We start from the raw sequence: 19,322 nt of genomic DNA, 5'->3' as shown, positions 1-19,322 counted from the left end.
AACCAAAATCTTCAGAAAGGAATGTAACAGCCTTGGAAACAGCCTAGTAGTTTACACTACAAAGTCCTGCCCATACCCCAATAACTTTACAGGTAGTCCCAGTCTCCCTCTGACCCACAAAAAGCCCCCAGGGCAACCCTCTCTGCTCAGCAGCAGATTGGTTTCCTAGTCTGAGAGCATTGGGCAATAAAACCTTCTCCACCTACCTCCAAGGAGGGATCCCTAGGGAAAACTTCTCTGCCATGTGCCCGGTGAGCTACCCAGTCTTGGACAGCAGCATCCTGCCTGGTATGTCAGGTGTGTTTGTCTTCACTGAACTTCGCTACCTCACTCAATGCTAGTACCCGACTCAAGTCAGAATCCTTCCTTGCTCAAAGAAGTTCTGAGAAGCCATCTCCAGTTACACTTTGAGGGTGCCTACTCCCCGGGGCCTGGGAACACTGTTGGCAAGAATTCTGAACCAAGAGGAGGAAATAGCCTGGTGTTATCTCTGAGTGTGGTGTTACTTTTCATCAGTCCCTTAGCTAAAGTATCTGAGAGGAGCTCCTTGGGAGGAAAGGGTTTATTTTGGAGGTTCAGGGTTCAAGATCAGGCGGCCCCATTAGCCTGGCATCTGGTGGTGGCTGATAGTGCTACAGTGTGTGCAGAGTGATGATCACACGTGAGTCAGCCAGCAGAGAGAGAAACTCGACCAAGCTTGGCTTAAATCACTGACTATTGGAAGAGCTGCCTTCCCAGGGCAAGCCCCCCGCCCCGCCCCGCCCCAGGGTCTACAGACCTCCCACTGGTCCCGCCCTCCACCTGTCATAATGAGATCATATCTCTCCCTCTCCCCACATCCACCACCATTAACATCAACCCATACGATGCTGGGGTTTAACTACCTGCATTAAGTGGGTTAAGCCGGTGCCAGCATCTGGTATGAGCACCGGTTCAGGTCCTAGCTGCTCCACTTCCCACCCAGCTTCCTGCTAATTCTCCAGGGACAGCAGCAGACCTTGGCCCAACACTTAGGCCACTGGCACCCCTGTGGGAAACCCAGACGGAGTTCCTGTCTCCCAGCTTCCACCTGGCCCAGCCACGGCTGTTGCAGTCATTTCAGGAGTGAACCAACAGATGAAAGATCTCTCTCTCTCTCTGTCTCTCTCTTTCTCTCTCTCCCTCCCTCCCTCTCCTTCTGCCTCTCCCTCTCCCCCCCTCCCTGTAACTCTGCCTTTCAAATTAATCAATCTTTTTAAAAAAAGAGACTCTCATGTGAAAGCTACCTTCCAAGGACAAGCCCCAGTGACCTAATGACCTCCCTGCTGCTCCCACCTCCTACCTACCCTAACCCACTGACCCATAGACATTGGGGTTCACAGGTCTGCAAGCGTCCGGAGAACCAGGTCCTGCTCAGTTTGTAACAGACTCACATCAAGACCTCAGAGGAAGCCACCTCAAAATTGCCAGTCACCTACTCTAATGACTTTTTAAAATTTATTTGAAAGGCAGAATTACACACACACACACACAGAGAGAGAGAGAGAGAGAGAGCAAGCAAGAGAGTGAGAGAGAGAGAGAGAGAGAGAGAGAGAGAGAGAGGGAGCTTCCATCCCCTAGTTCACTCCCCAAATGGCTGCCAATCAAGAGCCAGAAGCTTCATCCGGGTCTCCCACAAGGGTGGGAGGGGCCCAGTCTTGGTCCATCCTCCCACGGCTTTCCCAGGCGCGTTACCGTGGATATTGATCGGAAGTGGAGCAGTGGGGACTTGAACCAGCGGCACTCACTGGGATGCCAGCATCGAAGACAGGGGCTTAACCCCTGCACCACAGGGCGGGGCCCCTTAATAGTTTTTCTTTGCTGAAACAGGAGCAGCATTACTGAATGTGAAGTCCCCTAGTGAACTGAGAGTCCAAGACACTGGTTTTCAACCAGGATGACTTTGTCCCCATGCGACGTCTGGAGACGTTTTTGGTCGTCTCAGTGGAGGGTGTGCAGAGGCTGGGGATGTTGTTAAATGTCCTTGAGGACATAGGGGCAAGGCTGAGAAACTGGTCCAACAGAGGACAGGTGTGGGTGTTGTGGCCACAAGGTGACAAACCCTCAACTGTGGAATTAATTCTCCAGACGCAATTATGGTAGAAGAAGAGCTGTCGCCGCTAAACCTCCCCTGCTGGTCACACAGACCCGAGGTGGGATGTGGCCTCCCCATGTCCCTCCCCTCTGATTATTTCATCCTTGTCTTCTCCCTCTTCCTTCAGGATTGGGTGTAGCAGCTAAGATGCTGTCTGCAATGCCCCAGCCCTCATCAGAGTACCTGGGTTCACCTGCTGGCTCAGCATCCAGCTTCCTACTAATGTGTGCCCTGGGTCGTAGCAGGTGGTGGCTCAAGTACTTGGGTCTCTGCCATCCACATGGGAGACCCGGATGGAGTTCTCAGATCCTGGCACAGCCCAGGCTGTTGTGGGCATTGGAGGAGCAAACCAACAGAGGGGAGATTTTATTCTCTCGCTTTCTCTTTCAAATAAATATAAAAATATTTTTCAAAAAGTGCTTTACTGATTTAAAAACATTTTAATTGTGGTAAACAAACAAACAAAAAAAACCACGTGGCATAAAACAGACCATCTTAGCCATTTTTAAATGCAGGATTCAGCAATGTTAAGCATATTCGTGTTATTGTGAAACAGATCTCCGGAACTCATTCACTTTTCAAAATGGAAACTCTGCCCGCTGAACATCAACTTCCGGTTCCCCCTTCACTAACTACCACGGCCCTTCCTGCCTCTATAGTTCGGCTACTCACACAAAAGCAATGTAATTGCTTTTTGTGACTTATTTCGCCTGGCGCAGCAGCCTCAGGGGTCTCCTATGTTGCAGCATGTGAAGGAATTTTCTTTTTGGGGGACTGAGAAATATTCCGTGCTCGGACTATTCCACATTTTGTGCGCCCCTTCGCTTGTCAGTGGATATTTGGGTTGCTTCCACTTTCTAGCTGATGTGGACCAGTTGTAACACACCTGGGTGTGCGAATACCTCTCCAGATTCTGCTTTCAGTCCTTCCAGATAGTTCCCAGAAGTGGGACAGCTGGGGCATATGGTAATTCAGTCTTTCTTTTTGGAAATGTCATTGTTTCCTATAGCGGCTGTCATATCCACTAACAGTACCTAGGATTTCGATTTCTCTACATTCTTTACCCACACCTGTTATTTTCTCTGTTTTATTTCTTTACTTGACAGATAGAGTTAGACAGTGAAAGAGAGAGAGACATCTCGAGAGTAAGGTCTTCCTTCCGTTGGCTCACTCCCCAAATGGCTGCTGTGGCCTGCGCTGCACCAATCCGAAGCCAGGAGCCAGGTGCTTCCTCCTGGTCTTCCAGGTGGATGCAGGGGTCCAAGCACTTGGACCGTCATCCACTGCCTTCCCGGGCCACAGCAGAAAGCTGGACTGGAAGAGGAGCAATCGGGACTAGAACCTGGCGCCCATATGGGATGCCAGCACCTCAGGAGGAGGATTAACCTAGTGAGCCATGGCACCGGCCCCCATTTCCTGTGCTTTTAATAATAGATTTCTTAAGGCATATGAGATAATAGTTCATTGTGTTTTTTAAAAAGATGGATGGTTCTATTGATTGAATGGAAAGGCAGAATGACACAGAGAGAAAGATCTTTCATCCAATGGTTTATTCCCCAAATGCCCACAATAGCCATGACTAGTCCAGGTGTAGCCAGAAGCCAGGAACTCCATTCAGGTCTCCCACGTGGGCAGCAGGGTTGGAACTACTTGGGCCATTGTATTCCCAGGTGTCGGCTCCTTGCCCGCAAGGTGCCAACGTAGTCACGACATGACCGCAGTTTATCGGTTCTCAAGGAACTTTATTCTCAGCAAAAGAGGCAATATAGAAAAGAACAAGGAGAGGAGAAAAGAAGAAGAAGTAGTAGTAGTAATCGTACCCCCCTCCCCTAAGCCAACAGGATTCATATATATCCTCCAAGCCCCGTGGAGCATACAGTCCTCAGCCAATGATGGCTCTGTGCACGCAGATGTGGTCCAATCTGATGGAAGGGCACGTATAGCCTCAGGTCGAAAGTTCATCTGTCTCATCTAGTTCCTCCTAGTTGTTTGTGCAGAGTCCATCCTGTTTGAACTTGGTTGTTTGCGTAGGACTTGTGGTAGGCACTTCCTGGAGTTGTTTTTCTCGACCGATTGCTGCAAGCTATGTAGATACAGAAATGAGGAGGTTCCCACAGGTGGCCAGCCTGCAGTTCCCCACACCCAGGCACATTAGCAGGAAGCTGGGGCAGAAGTAGAGCAGCCGGGTCTTCAATCAGCAGCTGTCACATGCAGCAGCTTAACCCACTGTACCACAATGCTCACCATGCCCCCCCCCCCCCACCACTGTGGTTTTAAAGGATTTATTTATGTATTTGAGGGGCAGGGTTCCAGAGGGGAGAGAGAGAGAGGTCTTCCATCTGCTGGTTCACTCCCCAAATGGCCACAACAGCCAGAGCTGGGCCAATCCAAAGCCAGAGCCAGGAGCTTCTTTTGGGTCTCCCATGTGGGTGCAGGCATCCAAGCACTTGGGCCATCTCCCACTGCTTTCCCAGGCCATCAGCAGGGAGCTGGTTTGGAAGTGAAGCAGCCAAGACTTGAACTGGCACCCATTTGGGATACCAGCATCACAGATGGAGGCTTAACCTATAACATCACTGTGTTGGCAGCTCCCCACTGTGGTTTTGATATGCTTTTGTCTAATGACTAGTGAAGTTGAGCAGCTTCTTATAAGCTGGCTAGCCATTGGGATCAATGGAACAGCTTGTCTCTCAGATGCCTCACAGTTTAAGAATGTGTCCCTGTATATTTGTACTAAACAATATCATAGCATATTAACAGGAAATTATTCTGATACAGGCAGTAAAGTGAATGTTTTTTTCATTAATTAATGTTCATTAATGTTCTTTTCATGTATTCTACTGATACATGCAATAAAAGGAAATGGAAAGCATTGAACCCACTGCATCAAATATTATTCAATCTACCTTTGTTGTTGCAACCCCCTCAGAGAGGAGGTCACTTGTTACCACAGCATAATTGATTGTAAATTGGCTGATATATATAGTATTGTAATTCAGGCAGGTGGTATTGCCTTAGGAGTAGAAAAGGTAGACATATCAAATTAAAAAAAGGTCAGAACCAGATCACTGAGTATTTTTTAAAAGATTTATTTCTTTATTTGAGAGGCAGAGTTACTGAGAGGGAGAGGTGCAGAGAGTGAGAGGTCTTCCATTCACTCCCCAAATGACCACAATGGCCACAACTGGAAAGATTAAAGCCAGGAGCTTCATCCAGAGGTGCAGGGGCCCAAGGACTTGAGCCATCTTCCACTGCTTTTCTAAGCATAAGCAGGGAGCTGGATTGGAAGTGGAGAATCCAGGACTCAAACTGGTGCCCATATGGTATGCCAGCACTGAGGTGGTGGCTTTACCCAATACACCACAGTGTCAGCCCCGAGTCAATGAGTATTAACATAGTATAATTATCACAGAAGTGGCTTTGCATTGTGGCACAGTGGGTTAAGCCACCCCCTGCAATGCCAGCATCCCAACTCAGAATGCTGCTCCACTTTCTTTTCTTTTCTTTTAAAGATATTTTTTATTTATTTGAAAGGCAGAGTTACAGAGAGGCAGAGGCAGAGAGAGAGAGAGAGGTCTTCCATCTACTGGTACACTCCCTAGATGGTCACAATGCCCAGAGCTTGGCCAATCTGAAGCCAGGAGCCAGGAGCTTCTTCTGGGTCTCCATGTGGGTAGAGGGGCCCAAGGACTTGGGCCACCTTTCATTGCTTTCCCAGGCTACAGCAGAGAGGTGGATGGGAAGTGGAGCAGCTGGGACTTGAACTGGCGCCCATATGGGATGCTGGCACTACAGGCAGCAGCTTTACCGGCTATGCCACAGTGCCAATCCCATTCCACTCCCAGTTGAGCTCACTGCTAATGCACCTGAGAGCAGTGGATGATGGCATGAGTACTTGAGTTCCTACTATCCACCCATGTGTGAGACCAGGATGGAGTTCCAGGCTCCTGGCTTCAGTCTGGCCCAGCCCCAGCTATTACAGCCACATGGGGAGTGAGTCAGTAGATGGATAATCACTTTCTTTCTCTCTGTTATTATGCCTTTCAAATAAATAAAATAAATGTTTTTTAAAATGAAGTGGCAATACAATGGAAAAATGAATACTTAACAAAAGCAGTTGGTAAAATTGTATACTTCTGTGGATAAAATAAACGTGGATGTCTGTACCCCAACAAAGTCAAAAATAAGTTGCAGGTAGGTTTATGTGCAAAGATAAAAGTCACAATGATGTATATTGTAGAAGGCAATGGAAGTCTGTATCTATGAGTCTATGGTAGGTAGAGGCTTCATTAAAATGACCTACTGAGGGGCTGGTGCCATGGCGCACTAGGTTAATCCTCCACCTGTGGCGCCGGCATCCCATATGGGTGCCAATTCTAGTCCCGGTTGCTCCTCTTCCAGTCCAGCTCTCTGCTGTGGCCTGGGATATCAGTGGAGGATGGCCCAAGTTCTTGGGCCCCTGCACTCACATGGGAGACCAGGAGGAAACTCCTGGCTCCTGGCTTCGGATTAGCGCAATTCTGGCCATTGCAGCCACTTGGAGGGTGAACCAATGGAGGGAAGACCTTTCTCTCTGTCTCTCTCTCACCATCTGTAACTCTATCTGTCAAATAAATAAGTAATATAATATAAAAAAATGACCTACTGAGTGAAAATCACAAAAGAAATGCAACCATCTCTCAGTATCTGTGGGGAGAGTGTTCAGCGCCTCCCATGAATACCAAAACCCAAACATATTCAACTCCCTTGTATTAAGTGGTGTGGTATCTGGATATAACTTACATCCTGTTATGTACCTCAAAACATCTCTAGTTTACTTGTAATATCTAACACAATGTCCATGCTGTGTCAGTGGTTGTTATACTGGGTTGTTTAGGGGAAAATGATAGGAAAAAATCTGAACATGTTCAGTAAGACACAATGTGTACTTTCAAATTAAAAAAAAATATTTATTTGAAAAGTAGAGGGACAGTGAGAGACAGAAACAGAGAGATCTTCCATCTGCTGGTTCACTCCATAAAAGCCAGGGCTGAGCCAGGCCAAAGCCAGGAGCCTGGAACATATTTGGGGTTTCCCATGTGGGTGCAGGGCCACAAGCACTTGGGCCATCTTCCACTGCCTTCCCAGGTGCATTAGCAGTGGCTTAATGTTCTACACTACAAAACTCACCTCTCAAATATTTTCAACCCGAGATTGACTGAATCTGTGGATACAGAACCCCCTGATATGGAGGATGAGCTACACTGATAAATTCACATATGTTGAGGCTGGCACTGTGGCTTAGTGGGTAAAGCTGCAGCCTGCAGTGCCAGCATCCCACATGGGCATGGGTTCAAGTCCCAGCTGTTCTACTTCTGATCCAGCTGTCTGTCATGGCTTGGGAAAGCAGTAGAGACCTGGAAGAAGCTCCTGGTCCTGGCTTCATATCGGCACAGTTCCGGCCATTGTGGCCAATTAGGGAGTGAACCAGCAGATGGAGGGCCTCTCTCTCTTTGCCTCTTCTCTCTCTGTTTAACCCTTCCTTCCTTTCTTCCTTCCTTCCTTCCATTCTCTCTCTCTCTCTCTCTCTTTCTTTCTTCTTTTTTGACAGGCAGAATTAGACAGAGAGAGAGAGACAGAGAGAAAGGTCTTCCTTTTCCATTGATTCACTCCCCAAATGGCTGCTACTGCCAGCACACTGCAGCTGGCGCGCTGTGCTGATCCTAAGCAAGGAGCCAGGTGCTTCTCCTGGTCTTCCATGCGGGTGCAGGGCCCAAGCACTTGGGCCATCCTCCACTGCCTTAATGGGCCACAGCAGAGAGCTGGACTGGAAGAGGGGCAACCGGGACAGAATCCGGCGCTGCGACCAGGACTAGAACCTGGGATCCCGGCACCGCACACGGAGGATTAGCCAAGTGAGCCAGGGCGCCAGCCAAACTCTGCGTTTCAAATAAAGAAATAAATCTTAAAAAAAAATCATCGTGTACACCTTGACTGTATACAATAAAAGTGCTACTTGCTCACTGAAAAGAAAGGCAATTCTTTTGTGATGGCATCGGGTATATCTTGTAAAGCTGGGCAGTGCTGAGAATGAACTCCCAAAGTACAACACGAGTCTCAGCACCCCAAGGTTGGGCAAGAGCCGACACAGAGTCTATGTGTGAAGGTTCAGCTTTGAGCAGTGTCCCTGCACTGTCTCTTGTCTCTGGTGTATGGACTGTCCGGCAGCGAGTAGCTCTAGCCTAATTCTGTTCTGGTAGCAATACCCATATGTTTTTACCCTTGGATGAACATTCAGTGATCTCTTTGCTAATATAATTCTTTCATGTACAATTAAAACTATGTTACTTGGGAAAAAAACAAGATTCAGCTTTTAGCGTGTTAAAATGCAGGCCCAGCTGGCTTGTGGTGGACGGGTTGGGACGCCCACATCAGAGTGCCTGGGTTTGACACCTGACTCTGGCTCCTGATTCCAGCGTCCTGCTAGTGCAGACCCGAGAGGCTGCAGTCACGGCTCAAGCACGGGGTCCCTCCTGCATGAGAGACCTGGATTAGATTACTTGCCTCTTTGGGGCCAGCACTGTGGCGTAGAAGGTTAAACCTCCACCCATGGTGCCGGCATCCCACATGGGCACTCGTTCATGTTCTGGCTGCTCTGCTTCCGATCCAGCTCTCTGCTAATGGCCTGGGAGAGCAGTGGAACATGACCCAAGTGCTTGGGCCCCTGCACCCACATGGGAGACCCAGAAGAAGCTTCTATCTCCTGGCGTCAGATTGGCCCAGCTGGGCAGTGAACCAGCTGATGGAAGACCTCTCTCTCTGTCACTCCCTCTCCATTCTACTCTATCTCTCTCAAATGAACACATAAATTTTTTTTAAAAGTGTGATCAATCTCTAAATTTCATAAAATTCAAGAATTTTACTGCTTCTTCCCACTACCCCCCCCCCCAAAAAAAAAAAAAAAACTGATTGTGGAAGTGCCCACCATTTCTGCTTTCCTGGATTTAGGCTCATCCTAACGTACAAGCCAGGAGACACCTTCCCATAAAAGGAGGTGTTTTTCCCATGAGATTCCCCAAGGCTCCCTTCACGTCCTGATTTCTCAGGCTGTAGATGAAGGGGTTCAGCATCGGAGGCACCACTGTGTACATTACCGAGGCGGCCGCGGTCTTGCTAGAAGCATCGGTCAGGGAAGAACTAATGTACACACCAAAACCCGTCCCATAGAACAGGGACACCACTGAGAGGTGAGACCCACAGGTGGAGAATGCTTTATGCCTGCCCCCTGCAGATGGCACCTTCAGGATGGAGGAGACTATGTGAACGTAGGAGAAAATAATCCCCAGGAGAGGAACCCCTCCCAACAGACTCGTGACTGAGTAGACCAGGAGGCTATTGAGGAGGGTGTCGGAACAGGCCAGCCTGAGGAGCTGGTCAAGTTCACAGAAGAAGTGGGGGATCTCCCGGTCTAGGCAGAAACGCAGTCTCAACGCCATCAGGCTGTGCAGGAGGGCGTCCGCGGTGCTAAGGGACAAGGCGAGGAGAATCAACAGAGCACACAGGTGAGGGCGCATGATGGCCGTGTACCTGAGCGGGTGGCAGATGGCCACGTAGCGGTCGTAAGCCATGGCAGCCAGGAGAAAGTTTTCCAGTCCAGCAAACAGGAGGACGAAGAAAGCCTGAGACAGGCAGCCTGCGTAGCTGATGGCTTTGCTGTGCCTCTGAATGTTCACCAGCATCTTGGGGACCGTGGTGGTGCTGAAACAGATGTCAATGGAGGACAGGTTGCCGAGGAAGAAGTACATGGGGGAGTGGAGGTGGGCATCTGAGCTGATGGCCAGGATGATGAGCAGGTTCCCAAGCACCGTGACCAGGTACATGGACAGGAACAGCACAAACAGGAGGGGCTGCAGGGCTGCATCCTCTGAGAGCCCCAGGAGGAGGAATTCTGGGACCCCTGACTGGTTTTCTGAGTCCATGTTGTTGAAGAGTCTGATGGAAAAAATAAGAGGGGATGCAACAGATGACGGATGTCCAAGGATCTCTTGTTTTGTTTTTCTTTAAGATTTATTTATTTAAAAGGCAAGGGGACACGGAGGGAAAGACACAGACACACGAGATAGAGATAGAGATAGAGATAGAGATAGAGATAGAGATAAAGGTAGAGATAGAGATAAAGAGATAGAGAGAGAGAGAGAGAGAGAGTGAGAGAGAGAATGAATGAATGAATCTTCCATCCCTGGTTCACTCCCCAAATAGCTACAATGGCTAGGATAGGGCCAGGTCAAAGCCATAAGACAAGAACTCCCTCCCTGGTCTCCCACACTCGTGGAAGCGGCCCAAGCACCTGGGCCATCATCTGCTGCTTTCCCAGGCTCATTAGCTGGGAGCTGTGTCAGAAATGAAGCAGCCAGGACTCCAACAGGTGCTCATATGGGATGCTGGCATTGCAGCCAGTGGCTTAACTTGCTCTGCCATTTTGCTGGCCCCAAGAACCCCTTATTTTAGAGAATTCACATCTGTTGAGTACATTTTTCCTAATCTTTTCTGTCTTTTTCTCTCCCCATTTCTCAACCTCCTTTCTTGCTGCCTCTCACTCCCCTATGCTACCTGATCATCCAGTTTTTTTAAAAATAAGATTTATTTATTTGAAAAGCAGAGTTACAGAAGGCAGAGGCAGATACAGAGATAAATAGATAGATATAGAGAGGTCTTCCATCCACTGCTTCACTCCCCAAATGGCTGCAATGGCCAGAGCTGGGCTGATCTGAAACCAGGAGCCAGGAGCTTCCTCCAGGTCTCCCATGCAGGTGCAGGAGCCCAAGGACTTGGGCCTCTTCCACTGCTTTTCGAGGCCTGAGCAGAGAGCTGGATTGAAATTGGAGCAGCTGGGACTCGAACTAACATCCATCTTGTTTTGATTTACTGAATGTACTCTTTTCCTACATTGTAGAAAGTGGTAGGAATGAAATAGGAAATAATATGAGGATATGTCAAACATTCTTGGAAAATGAAATTAAAAAGATACGTTTAGTTTAGTACACACATTTTTAAAATCTACCCACGGTTTTTTCATAATATGAACTTTTGGAAGACCCCCTGTATGCATGAATTTCCAGGGGTTTTTTTGCACCAAAATAAACTTGTCATTAAATTCCATTTTCCACAAATGTTTTTAAGTACTCTCATATACCTTTCCCTGGTCTAATGAATTAGGAAAGTTGTTAGAGAATTCTAGAATTGAACAAGAGTAGATTGCTGTTTAGGATGGAAAAAGACCTTAGACTCTCAGGTCAGAGTAAGATATGTGCAGAGAGGCTGGCACTGTGGCATAGCAGGTAAAGCTGCTGCCTGCAGTGCCAGCATCCCATATGGGTGCTGGTTCGAGTCCCAGCTGCTCTACTTCTGATGCAGCTCTCGACTATGGCCTGGGAGAGCAGTAGAAGATGGCCCAAGTCCTTGGGCCCCTGCACCTGCGTGGGAGACCCAGAAGAAACTCTTGGCTCCTGGCTTCAGATCGACACAGCTCTGGCCATTGCGGCCAACTGGGGAGTGAACCAGTGGATGGAAGACCTGTCTCCTTCTTTCTCAGTCTCTCCTTCTCTCTCTATGTAACTCTGACTTCCAATAAATAAATTGATTTTAAAAAGATATGAACAGAATAAAAGCTGTATGGGAATTCTCCCATAAGCAAGCACATGAACATAACAGAAAAGTAGGTAGATAGGCAGACACCTCGAAGGTGACCTAGTTCTGCTCATCTTCAGCAGGTCCTCACCTCACAACTGCCTGAAGTGCACCCAGAGACAGACCTGTTGCTCCTTGCAAATCATAACCTAGGAACGTCAGCCCACCTGGGTGCCATCACTAAGGGATGATGTTCAGTTCCTCTGTGCGTGTAGGGAGCAGAAAGGAAGCCCTGTGCTCAGGAAGCAGAGAGAAGTTGTGCAGGGCAAGCTGCTGTGCAGAAGCTGCCGTGGTGCTGGCGCTGAGCTCTGTGTGCTGGGTGCTGACTAGGGCAAGGCTGTTGAACGGGCAGTCACAGGTAGACTCCGCAACCTCTGGGGCCCTTGGGGCTTCAATATCCAGAGCTCCTCATTAGGCAAACTCTTGTACTCTCATGCAATTACAGGGCAGCATGAATCCTTAAGGAGCAAGCCTGAGACGTAAAGACCTTTGTTCTGGATGGCTTACCCTGATGGGCCAAGCAGATGTTGTCCTCATCTCTCTGCCTTGCTTGGCTCATAGCCATCACAAGGACTGAGCACATCTAACCACACCTTCCCTCTGCCACTGGATTCTAGTCTTCCCTATTGGTTTGCTTCAGGACAATCTGTTCATTCATTCATTCATTTGAAAGGCAGAGTGTCAGAGAGGAAGGCAGAGATAGACAGAGAGTTCCATCCACTTGTTTGTTCCCCAAATGCCTGCAATAGCCAGGGCTGGGCCAAGCCAAAGCAGAGAACCAGGAACTCCATCCTGGTCTCCCACATCCCTTGGACCATCATCCACTGCCTTCCCAGGTGCATTCACAGGAAACTGAACCACAAGCAAAACAACCAGGACTTGAACCTGCAACCTGCTATGGATGCCAGCATCACAAGGGCCAGCTCAACCCACTGTGCAACCAGGCCAACCCAAGAACAACTCATTTCTAGCAACAATGTCAGAGAAACTGACAGCACATTCAGGTTCACAAAAACAATTTCCTTATATAGATTGTTCTGCGTGCTTCCTGTATAAAATATATGTGAGGACAAAATGATCGTATGCTAAACATGTCAGCAACAGAGAGCTACTTCTTTGTAGCTCATGGAATGTTGATTCTGCTTGTGCATACTATAATCAACAGTTACTACCATGTTCTGAGTGATCACATGTACAAAGTGATTTCTGTTATTGTTAACTTTTATTGAGATACAAATGACATACAATAAGTTACACACATGTAAACTCTAGAGCTTTATACATTTGGACACATATAATAGAAATCACCACCAAAATCAAATAAGAGCATAACCATCATGGTAAAATTTTTCTTTTTCTCTTAAAGATTTATTTATGCATTTATTTGAAAGGTATTGTGACAGAGAGGAAAAGAGAGATCTCCCATCCAATGGTCCACTCCCCAGATGCCTACCACAGCTGGGCCAGGTCAAAACCAGGAGCTCAGAATGCAATTCAAGTCTCCCACATCAGTGGCAGAGGCTCAAGTGGTTGAGCCATCACCTGCTGCCTCGTGGGGTACACATTAGCAGGGAGCTGGAATTGGAAGCAGAGGCAGGACTCAAACCCAGGCACTCTGATTTGGATGTGGACATCTCAAGGGGCATCTTAACCTCTTGTGTTAAACACTGATCCTTACACAATTATGCTTAGGTTTCTCATACATTATCCAAGCATAACAAAAAATATAGAAAGTAACAAAGGAAGAGCTGGGTACCCACCAGTTAACATCATCAAGTTCACACCTCCATCACTCTCACTCTCTGGGAATCAGTGCAAACAATACTACATGTTTACTCCAAGACACATGTTTGTAGGATCTTGTTTCTCTTCTTTCTCCAGGGAAATAATTACACTGACTCAAGGCACATGGTCCTCTTGCAATTTTTATTGTGCTTCGTATTATTCATCCATAAATCATTGCATTCTTTCTCTTAAAAAAAAGATTTATTTATTTGAAAGGCAGAGTTACAGAGAAAGAGATCTTCCATCTGTTCGATTACTCCCCAAATGGTTACTGAAGCCAGGAGCCTGGAACTCCACCCAGGCCTTCCACATGGGTGCAGGGACCCAAGCTCTTGGGCCGTCTTCCACTGCTTTCCCAGGTGCTTCGGCAGGGACCTGGATGGGAAGTGGAGCAGTGGAGACTTGAAATAGAGCTCATAAGGGATGCTGACTTTGCAGGTGGTGGCTTAACCCGCTGTACCACATTGCCAGCCCCTGTTTTTCATTCTGAAAATCTCTATATAAACAGCATCATACCGTGCCTGTCACTTTACTTTGCTTTTCCTAATCTATATATTTTTGTTACAGTTGGTGCTTTCAGTTTTATCTCGTTATTTATTTATTTATTTTTACGGTTAGTTTTCTTTTTTTTTCTTTTTATACATATATTTTTTTATTTAATGAATATAAATTTCCAAAGTACAGCTTATGGATTACAAAGGCTTCCCCTCCCCATAATTTCCCCCCCACCCGCAACCCTTCTCTTTCCCACTCGCTCTCCCCTTCCATTCACATCAAGATTCATTTTCAATTCTTTTTATATATACAGAAGATCAGTTTAGTATATATAAAGATTTCAACAGTTTGCCCTCACATAGCAACACAAAGTGAAAAAATACTGTTGGAGTACTAGTTATAGCATTAAATAACAGTGTACAGCACATTAATGACAGAGATCCTGCATGATATTTTTTTAAAAAGATTGATTACTTTTTTATGTAATTTCCAATTTAACACCAAGGGGTTTTTTTGTTTTTTCATTTTCAATTATCTTTATATACAGAAGATCGCTTCAGTATATACTAAGTAAAGATTTCATCAGTTTGCACCCACACATAACCACAAAGTGTAAAAATACTGTTTCAGTACTAGCTATATCATTACTTCACCTTGGACAACCCATTAAGGACAGATCCCACATGGGATGTAAGTACACAGTGTCTATTGATGTTGATTTAACAATTTAACACTCTTGTTTATGGCGTCAGTAATCTCCCTAGGCTCTAGTCATGAGTTGCCAAGGCTATGGAAGCCTTTAGAGTTCGCCGACTTCGATCTTATTCCGACAGGGTATAGTCAAAGTGGAAGTTCTCTCCTCCCTTCAGAGAAAGGTACCTCCTACCTTGATGGCCCCATTCTTTCCACTGGGATCATACTCGCTGAGATCCTTCATTTATGTCTTCTTCTTCTTCTTCTTCTTCTTCTTCTGCTTCTGCTTCTGCTTCTGCTTCTGCTTCTGCTTCTTCTTCTTCTTCTTCTTCTTCTTCTTCTTCTTCTTCTTCTTCTTCTTCTTCTCCTCCTTCTCCTTCTCCTTCTCCTTCTCCTTCTCCTTCTCCTTCTCCTTCTCCTTCCCCTTCCCCTCCTCCTCCTCCTCTTCCTCCTCCTCCTCCTCCTCCTTCTCCTTCTCCTTCTCTTCTCCTCCTCCTCCTCCTCCTCCTCCTCCTCCTTCTTCTTCTTCTTTTTCCAGAGTGTCTTGGCTTTCCATGCCTAAAATACTCTCATAGGCTCTTCAGCCAGATCCAAATGCCTTAAGGGCTGATTCTGAGGCCAGAGTGCTATTTAGGACATCTGTCATTCTATGAGTCTGCTGTGTCTCCCCCTTCCCATGTTGGATCCTTCTCTCCCTTTTTTTGGTTTTATCAGTTAGTATTAGCAGACATTAATCTTGTTTGTGTGATCCCTTTGACTCTTAGATCTATCAGTGTGATCAATTGTGAACTGAAATTGATCACCTGGACAGGTGAGATGGCATTGGTACATGCCACCTTGATGGGATTGTATTGGAATCCCCTGGCACTTTTCTAACTCCATCATTTGGGGCAAGTCCGATTGTTATCTCGTTATTTAAAGTGGCTTTTTTTTAGGCTGGTGCCGCAGCTCAATAGGCTAATCCTCTGCCTTGCGGCACCGGCACACTGGGTTCTAGCCCCGGTCGGGGCACCGGATTCTGTCCCAGTTGCCCCTCTTCCAGGCCAGCTCTCTGCTATGGCCCGGGAGTGCAGTGGAGGATGGTCCAGGTGCTTGGGCCCTGCACCCGCATGGGAGACCAGGAGAAGCACCTGGCTCCTGCCTTCGGATCAGCGTGGTACGCGGCTGCAGCATGCCGGCCGCGGCGGCCTTTGGAGGGTGAACCAACGGCAAAGGAAGACCTTTCTATCTGTCTCTCTCTCTCTCTCACTGTCCACTCTGCCTGTCAAAAAATTTTAAAAAAGTGTTTTTTTTAAAGATTTATTTGACAGGCAGAGTTACTGAGAAAGAATGGTCTTTTTTTTTTTTTGACATGTCAAGTTATAGACAGTGAGAGAGAGAGACAGAGAGAAATATCTTCCTTCCACTGGTTCACTCCACAAATGGCCACCACGGCCGGCACTGTGCTGATCCGAAGCCAGGAACCAGGTGTTTTCTCCAGGTCTCCCATACGGGTGTAGGGCCCAAGCACTTGGGCCATCCTCCACTGCTTTCCCAGGCCACAGCAGAGAGCTGGACTGGAAAGGAGCAACCAGGACAGAATCCGGCACCCCAACTGGGATTAGAACCTGGGGTGCCGGTGCCGCAGGCGGAGGATTAGCCAAGTGAGCCATGGTGCCGGCCAAGAGAGAGGTCTTCTGTCCACTGGCTCACTCCCCAAAAGGCCACAACAGCTAGGGCTGGGCCAGACTAAAGCCAGTATCCGAGAGCTTCATCTGGGTCTCCCATATGGGTGCAGGGGCCCAAGGACTTGAGCCATCCTCTGCTGTTTTCCTAGGTGCATTAGCAGGGAGCTGGATCAGAAGTGGAGCAGCCAGGACTTGAACCAGCACTCTGATACAGGATGCCAGCATTGCAGGTGGTGGCTTAACCCACTGTGCCACAATGCTAGCCCTTATTCCTGTCTTACTGTGTGCGTGTGTATGTGCGTGTGTGTGTGTGCGTGTGTGTATGTGTGTGTAATTAAAACTGGACCCTCTATCTCAGGCTTCGAATCCGTTCCCTGATAAAAGAAATGGCATGTAGAGAATGGAAATCATTTCTCAGACGTGACAGATCTACTACAAGAAAAGCAAGGCAGGTTTTAAGCTGAAGCTGGAATGCTCTTAGCAGCCTTCCAATCGCTGTAGAAGAATGTCGTGGGGGAGGAAGCAGGGTTCATGGTCCTTTGGCTGCCTCTGTGCCACCCACCTCCGAAGGAAATGACGATTCACAGAAGGGCAGGCCGCCGCTGGGTGAGGCTCCTCAAGGCTGCCTTCATGTCCTCATTCCTCAGGCTGTAGACAAAGGGGTTCACCATTTGAGGGACCACAGAGTACATCACCGAGGCTACCGCGCTCTTCCCGGGGGAGTCGGTCACCGCAGAACTGATGTACACCCCCAAGCCCGTTCCATAGAACAAGGAGACCACCGACAGGTGCGCCCCACAGGTGGAAAAGGCTTTGTGTCTTCCTCTCGCAGATGGCATTCTCCAAACCAAGGAGACTATCTGAGTGTAGGAGAAGATGATCCCGGCGAGAGGCACGCCACCAAACACACAAGCTGCGACGTAGACCAGGAGGTTGTTGACGAAGGGGTCAGAGCAGGCGAGCTTGATGACCTGGGCAAGTTCGCAGAAGAAGAGCGGGATCTCCAGGTGTGTGCAGAAGGCCAGCCGCAGCGCCGTCAGGCTGAGCAGGAGGGCGTTGGCGAGGCTGACACACAGCGAGAGCAGAAGGAGCTGGACACACAGGCGGGGGTTCATGACCAGCGTGTAGCTCAGCGGCTGACAGATGGCCACATAGCGGTCATAGGCCATGGCTGCGAGCAGACAGTTTTCCAGGCCGGCAAAAAGCAAGACAACACAGGCCTGAGTGAGGCAGCCCGGGTACGTGATGCTGCGGTCCTGCGTCTGCAGGTTCACCAGCATCTTGGGGATGGTGGTGGTGCCAAAACAGATGTCGGTGAAGGAGAGGCTGCAGAGGAAGAAGTACATGGGCGTGTGGAGGCGGGCGTCGGAGCTGATGGCCAGCATGATGACCAGGTTTCCCAGGACGGTGACCAGGTAGATGGACAGGAACAGGCAGAAGAGGAGGGGCTGTAGGGCTGGGTCATCTGTGAGCCCCAGGAGAAGGAATTCAGAAACAGCTGTCTGGTTTGCAGTTCCCATGTTGTGGACGAATCTGATGGAAATGAAGGAGCAAATAGACAATAAAGTATACAGACCAGCAGCAGCATCACCAGGGGACAGTAGAGAAGCAGAAATTCTTGGGGCAGGCACTTGCTAAAGGACCGTTGGGATGCCTGTGTCCTAGGTTGGAGTGCATGGCTTCTTTCCCAGCTCCTCTGCTCCCAGTCAGCTTCCCTGCTGACGCAGAGCCTGGCAGGCAGCAGGTGATGGCTCAAGTACATGGGTCCCTGCCATCCACTTGGGAGGCCTGGATGGATTTCCTGGCTCCTGGCTTCAGCCTGGTCTATGACACATTGTTCTGATGATGTCTGTTAGTTTTCTAGCCAGATTCAGTAAGCTATTTTCTCATCCCTAGTTCTGACTCTGTTAAAATTATTCCAAGTTATGGAGCTGACTCTTAGATTTAAGGTTTTATTTCCAATTTGGGGGATGACCAAAAAGACATAGATACTGTGTTCTGTTGAAGTAATCTTATGTTCTCTACTGTCTCCATTAAGTTCTGATTGTTTAAGAACAGCTGAGTTTTCAAAAACATATGGTTTGTGTACATATAAACTTACTCAAAGGATTTGGTGATCACTGTATAACAATGACACCACCTGGGCACCCCAAGTACCATATCAGAGTCCCTGAGTTCAAATCTTGGCTCTTATCTGGTTGCAGTTCCCTATTAATACACTTGGGAAAGCAGCAGATGATGGCCCAAGTCCCTGGGCCCCTGCCACCCACGTGAGAGATGCAGATGGAGTTCTTGGCTCCTGGCTTCAGCCCGGCCCAGACCTGACTGTTGCAGGTATTTGAGATGTGAACCAGTACATCAAGATCTCTTTCTCTCTGTCTTTCCCTCTCTCTCTATTGTTCTGCCTTTCAAGCAAATAAATAAATAATAGATCTTTTTTCTATTTTTGTTTTACATTTTTACTTAATTTTACTTTTTAAAGATTAATATATTTGAAATTAGAGTTATGCAGAGAAAGAGAGAGAGAGAGAGAGAGGAGAGAGAGATATCTTTTATCTGCTGATTTAATCCCCAGATGGCCACAACAGCCTGGGGCTGGACAGGCCAAAGCCAGGAGCCAGGAGCTTCATCCAGGTTTTCCATGTGGGTGGCAGGGGTCCAAGCACTTGGACCATACTATATTGCTTTTCCCAGGTGCATTAGCAGGGAGCTGATCAGAAGTGGAGCAGCCAGGACTTGAATGGATACTCATATGGGATGCTGGCACTGCAGTCTGCAGTTTAACCTGCTTGCCACAGCACCAGTCCTACAAATAAATCTTTCTTTAAGATTTTATTTTTTTGAGAGGCAGTGTTACAGACAGAGGGAGAGCCAGAGAGAGAGGTCTACCATCCACTGGTTCA

At 47.9% G+C, this 19,322-nt stretch overlaps 2 protein-coding genes across 2 annotated transcripts; both read right to left on the bottom strand.

Moving 5' to 3' along the window:
- Positions 1 to 9,102: 9,102 nt before the first annotated feature.
- LOC133750030 (putative gustatory receptor clone PTE03) lies at positions 9,103 to 10,071 on the bottom strand. Its single transcript, XM_062179418.1, has one exon. It carries the CDS (start codon positions 10,069 to 10,071, stop codon positions 9,103 to 9,105), a length of 969 nt encoding a protein of 322 aa, XP_062035402.1.
- A 6,929-nt stretch (positions 10,072 to 17,000) lies between these two features.
- LOC133749202 (olfactory receptor 7G2-like) lies at positions 17,001 to 17,942 on the bottom strand. Its single transcript, XM_062178410.1, has one exon. The coding sequence runs from the start codon at positions 17,937 to 17,939 to the stop codon at positions 17,001 to 17,003; it is 939 nt and encodes a 312-aa protein (XP_062034394.1). The 5' UTR covers positions 17,940 to 17,942.
- Positions 17,943 to 19,322: the final 1,380 nt, after the last annotated feature.

This window comes from Lepus europaeus, chromosome 20 (assembly GCF_033115175.1).
Source record: "Lepus europaeus isolate LE1 chromosome 20, mLepTim1.pri, whole genome shotgun sequence".
Lineage (NCBI taxonomy): Eukaryota > Metazoa > Chordata > Mammalia > Lagomorpha > Leporidae > Lepus > Lepus europaeus.
This window is presented reverse-complemented; position numbering and strand designations above follow the sequence as displayed.

What these genes read in the sequence shown, in the direction of transcription:
- LOC133750030 (XM_062179418.1), bottom strand. Translation starts at nt 10,071, where the DNA reads ATGGACTCAGAAAACCAGTCAGGGGTCCCAGAATTCCTCCTCCTGGGG.
- LOC133749202 (XM_062178410.1), bottom strand. Translation starts at nt 17,939, where the DNA reads ATGGGAACTGCAAACCAGACAGCTGTTTCTGAATTCCTTCTCCTGGGG.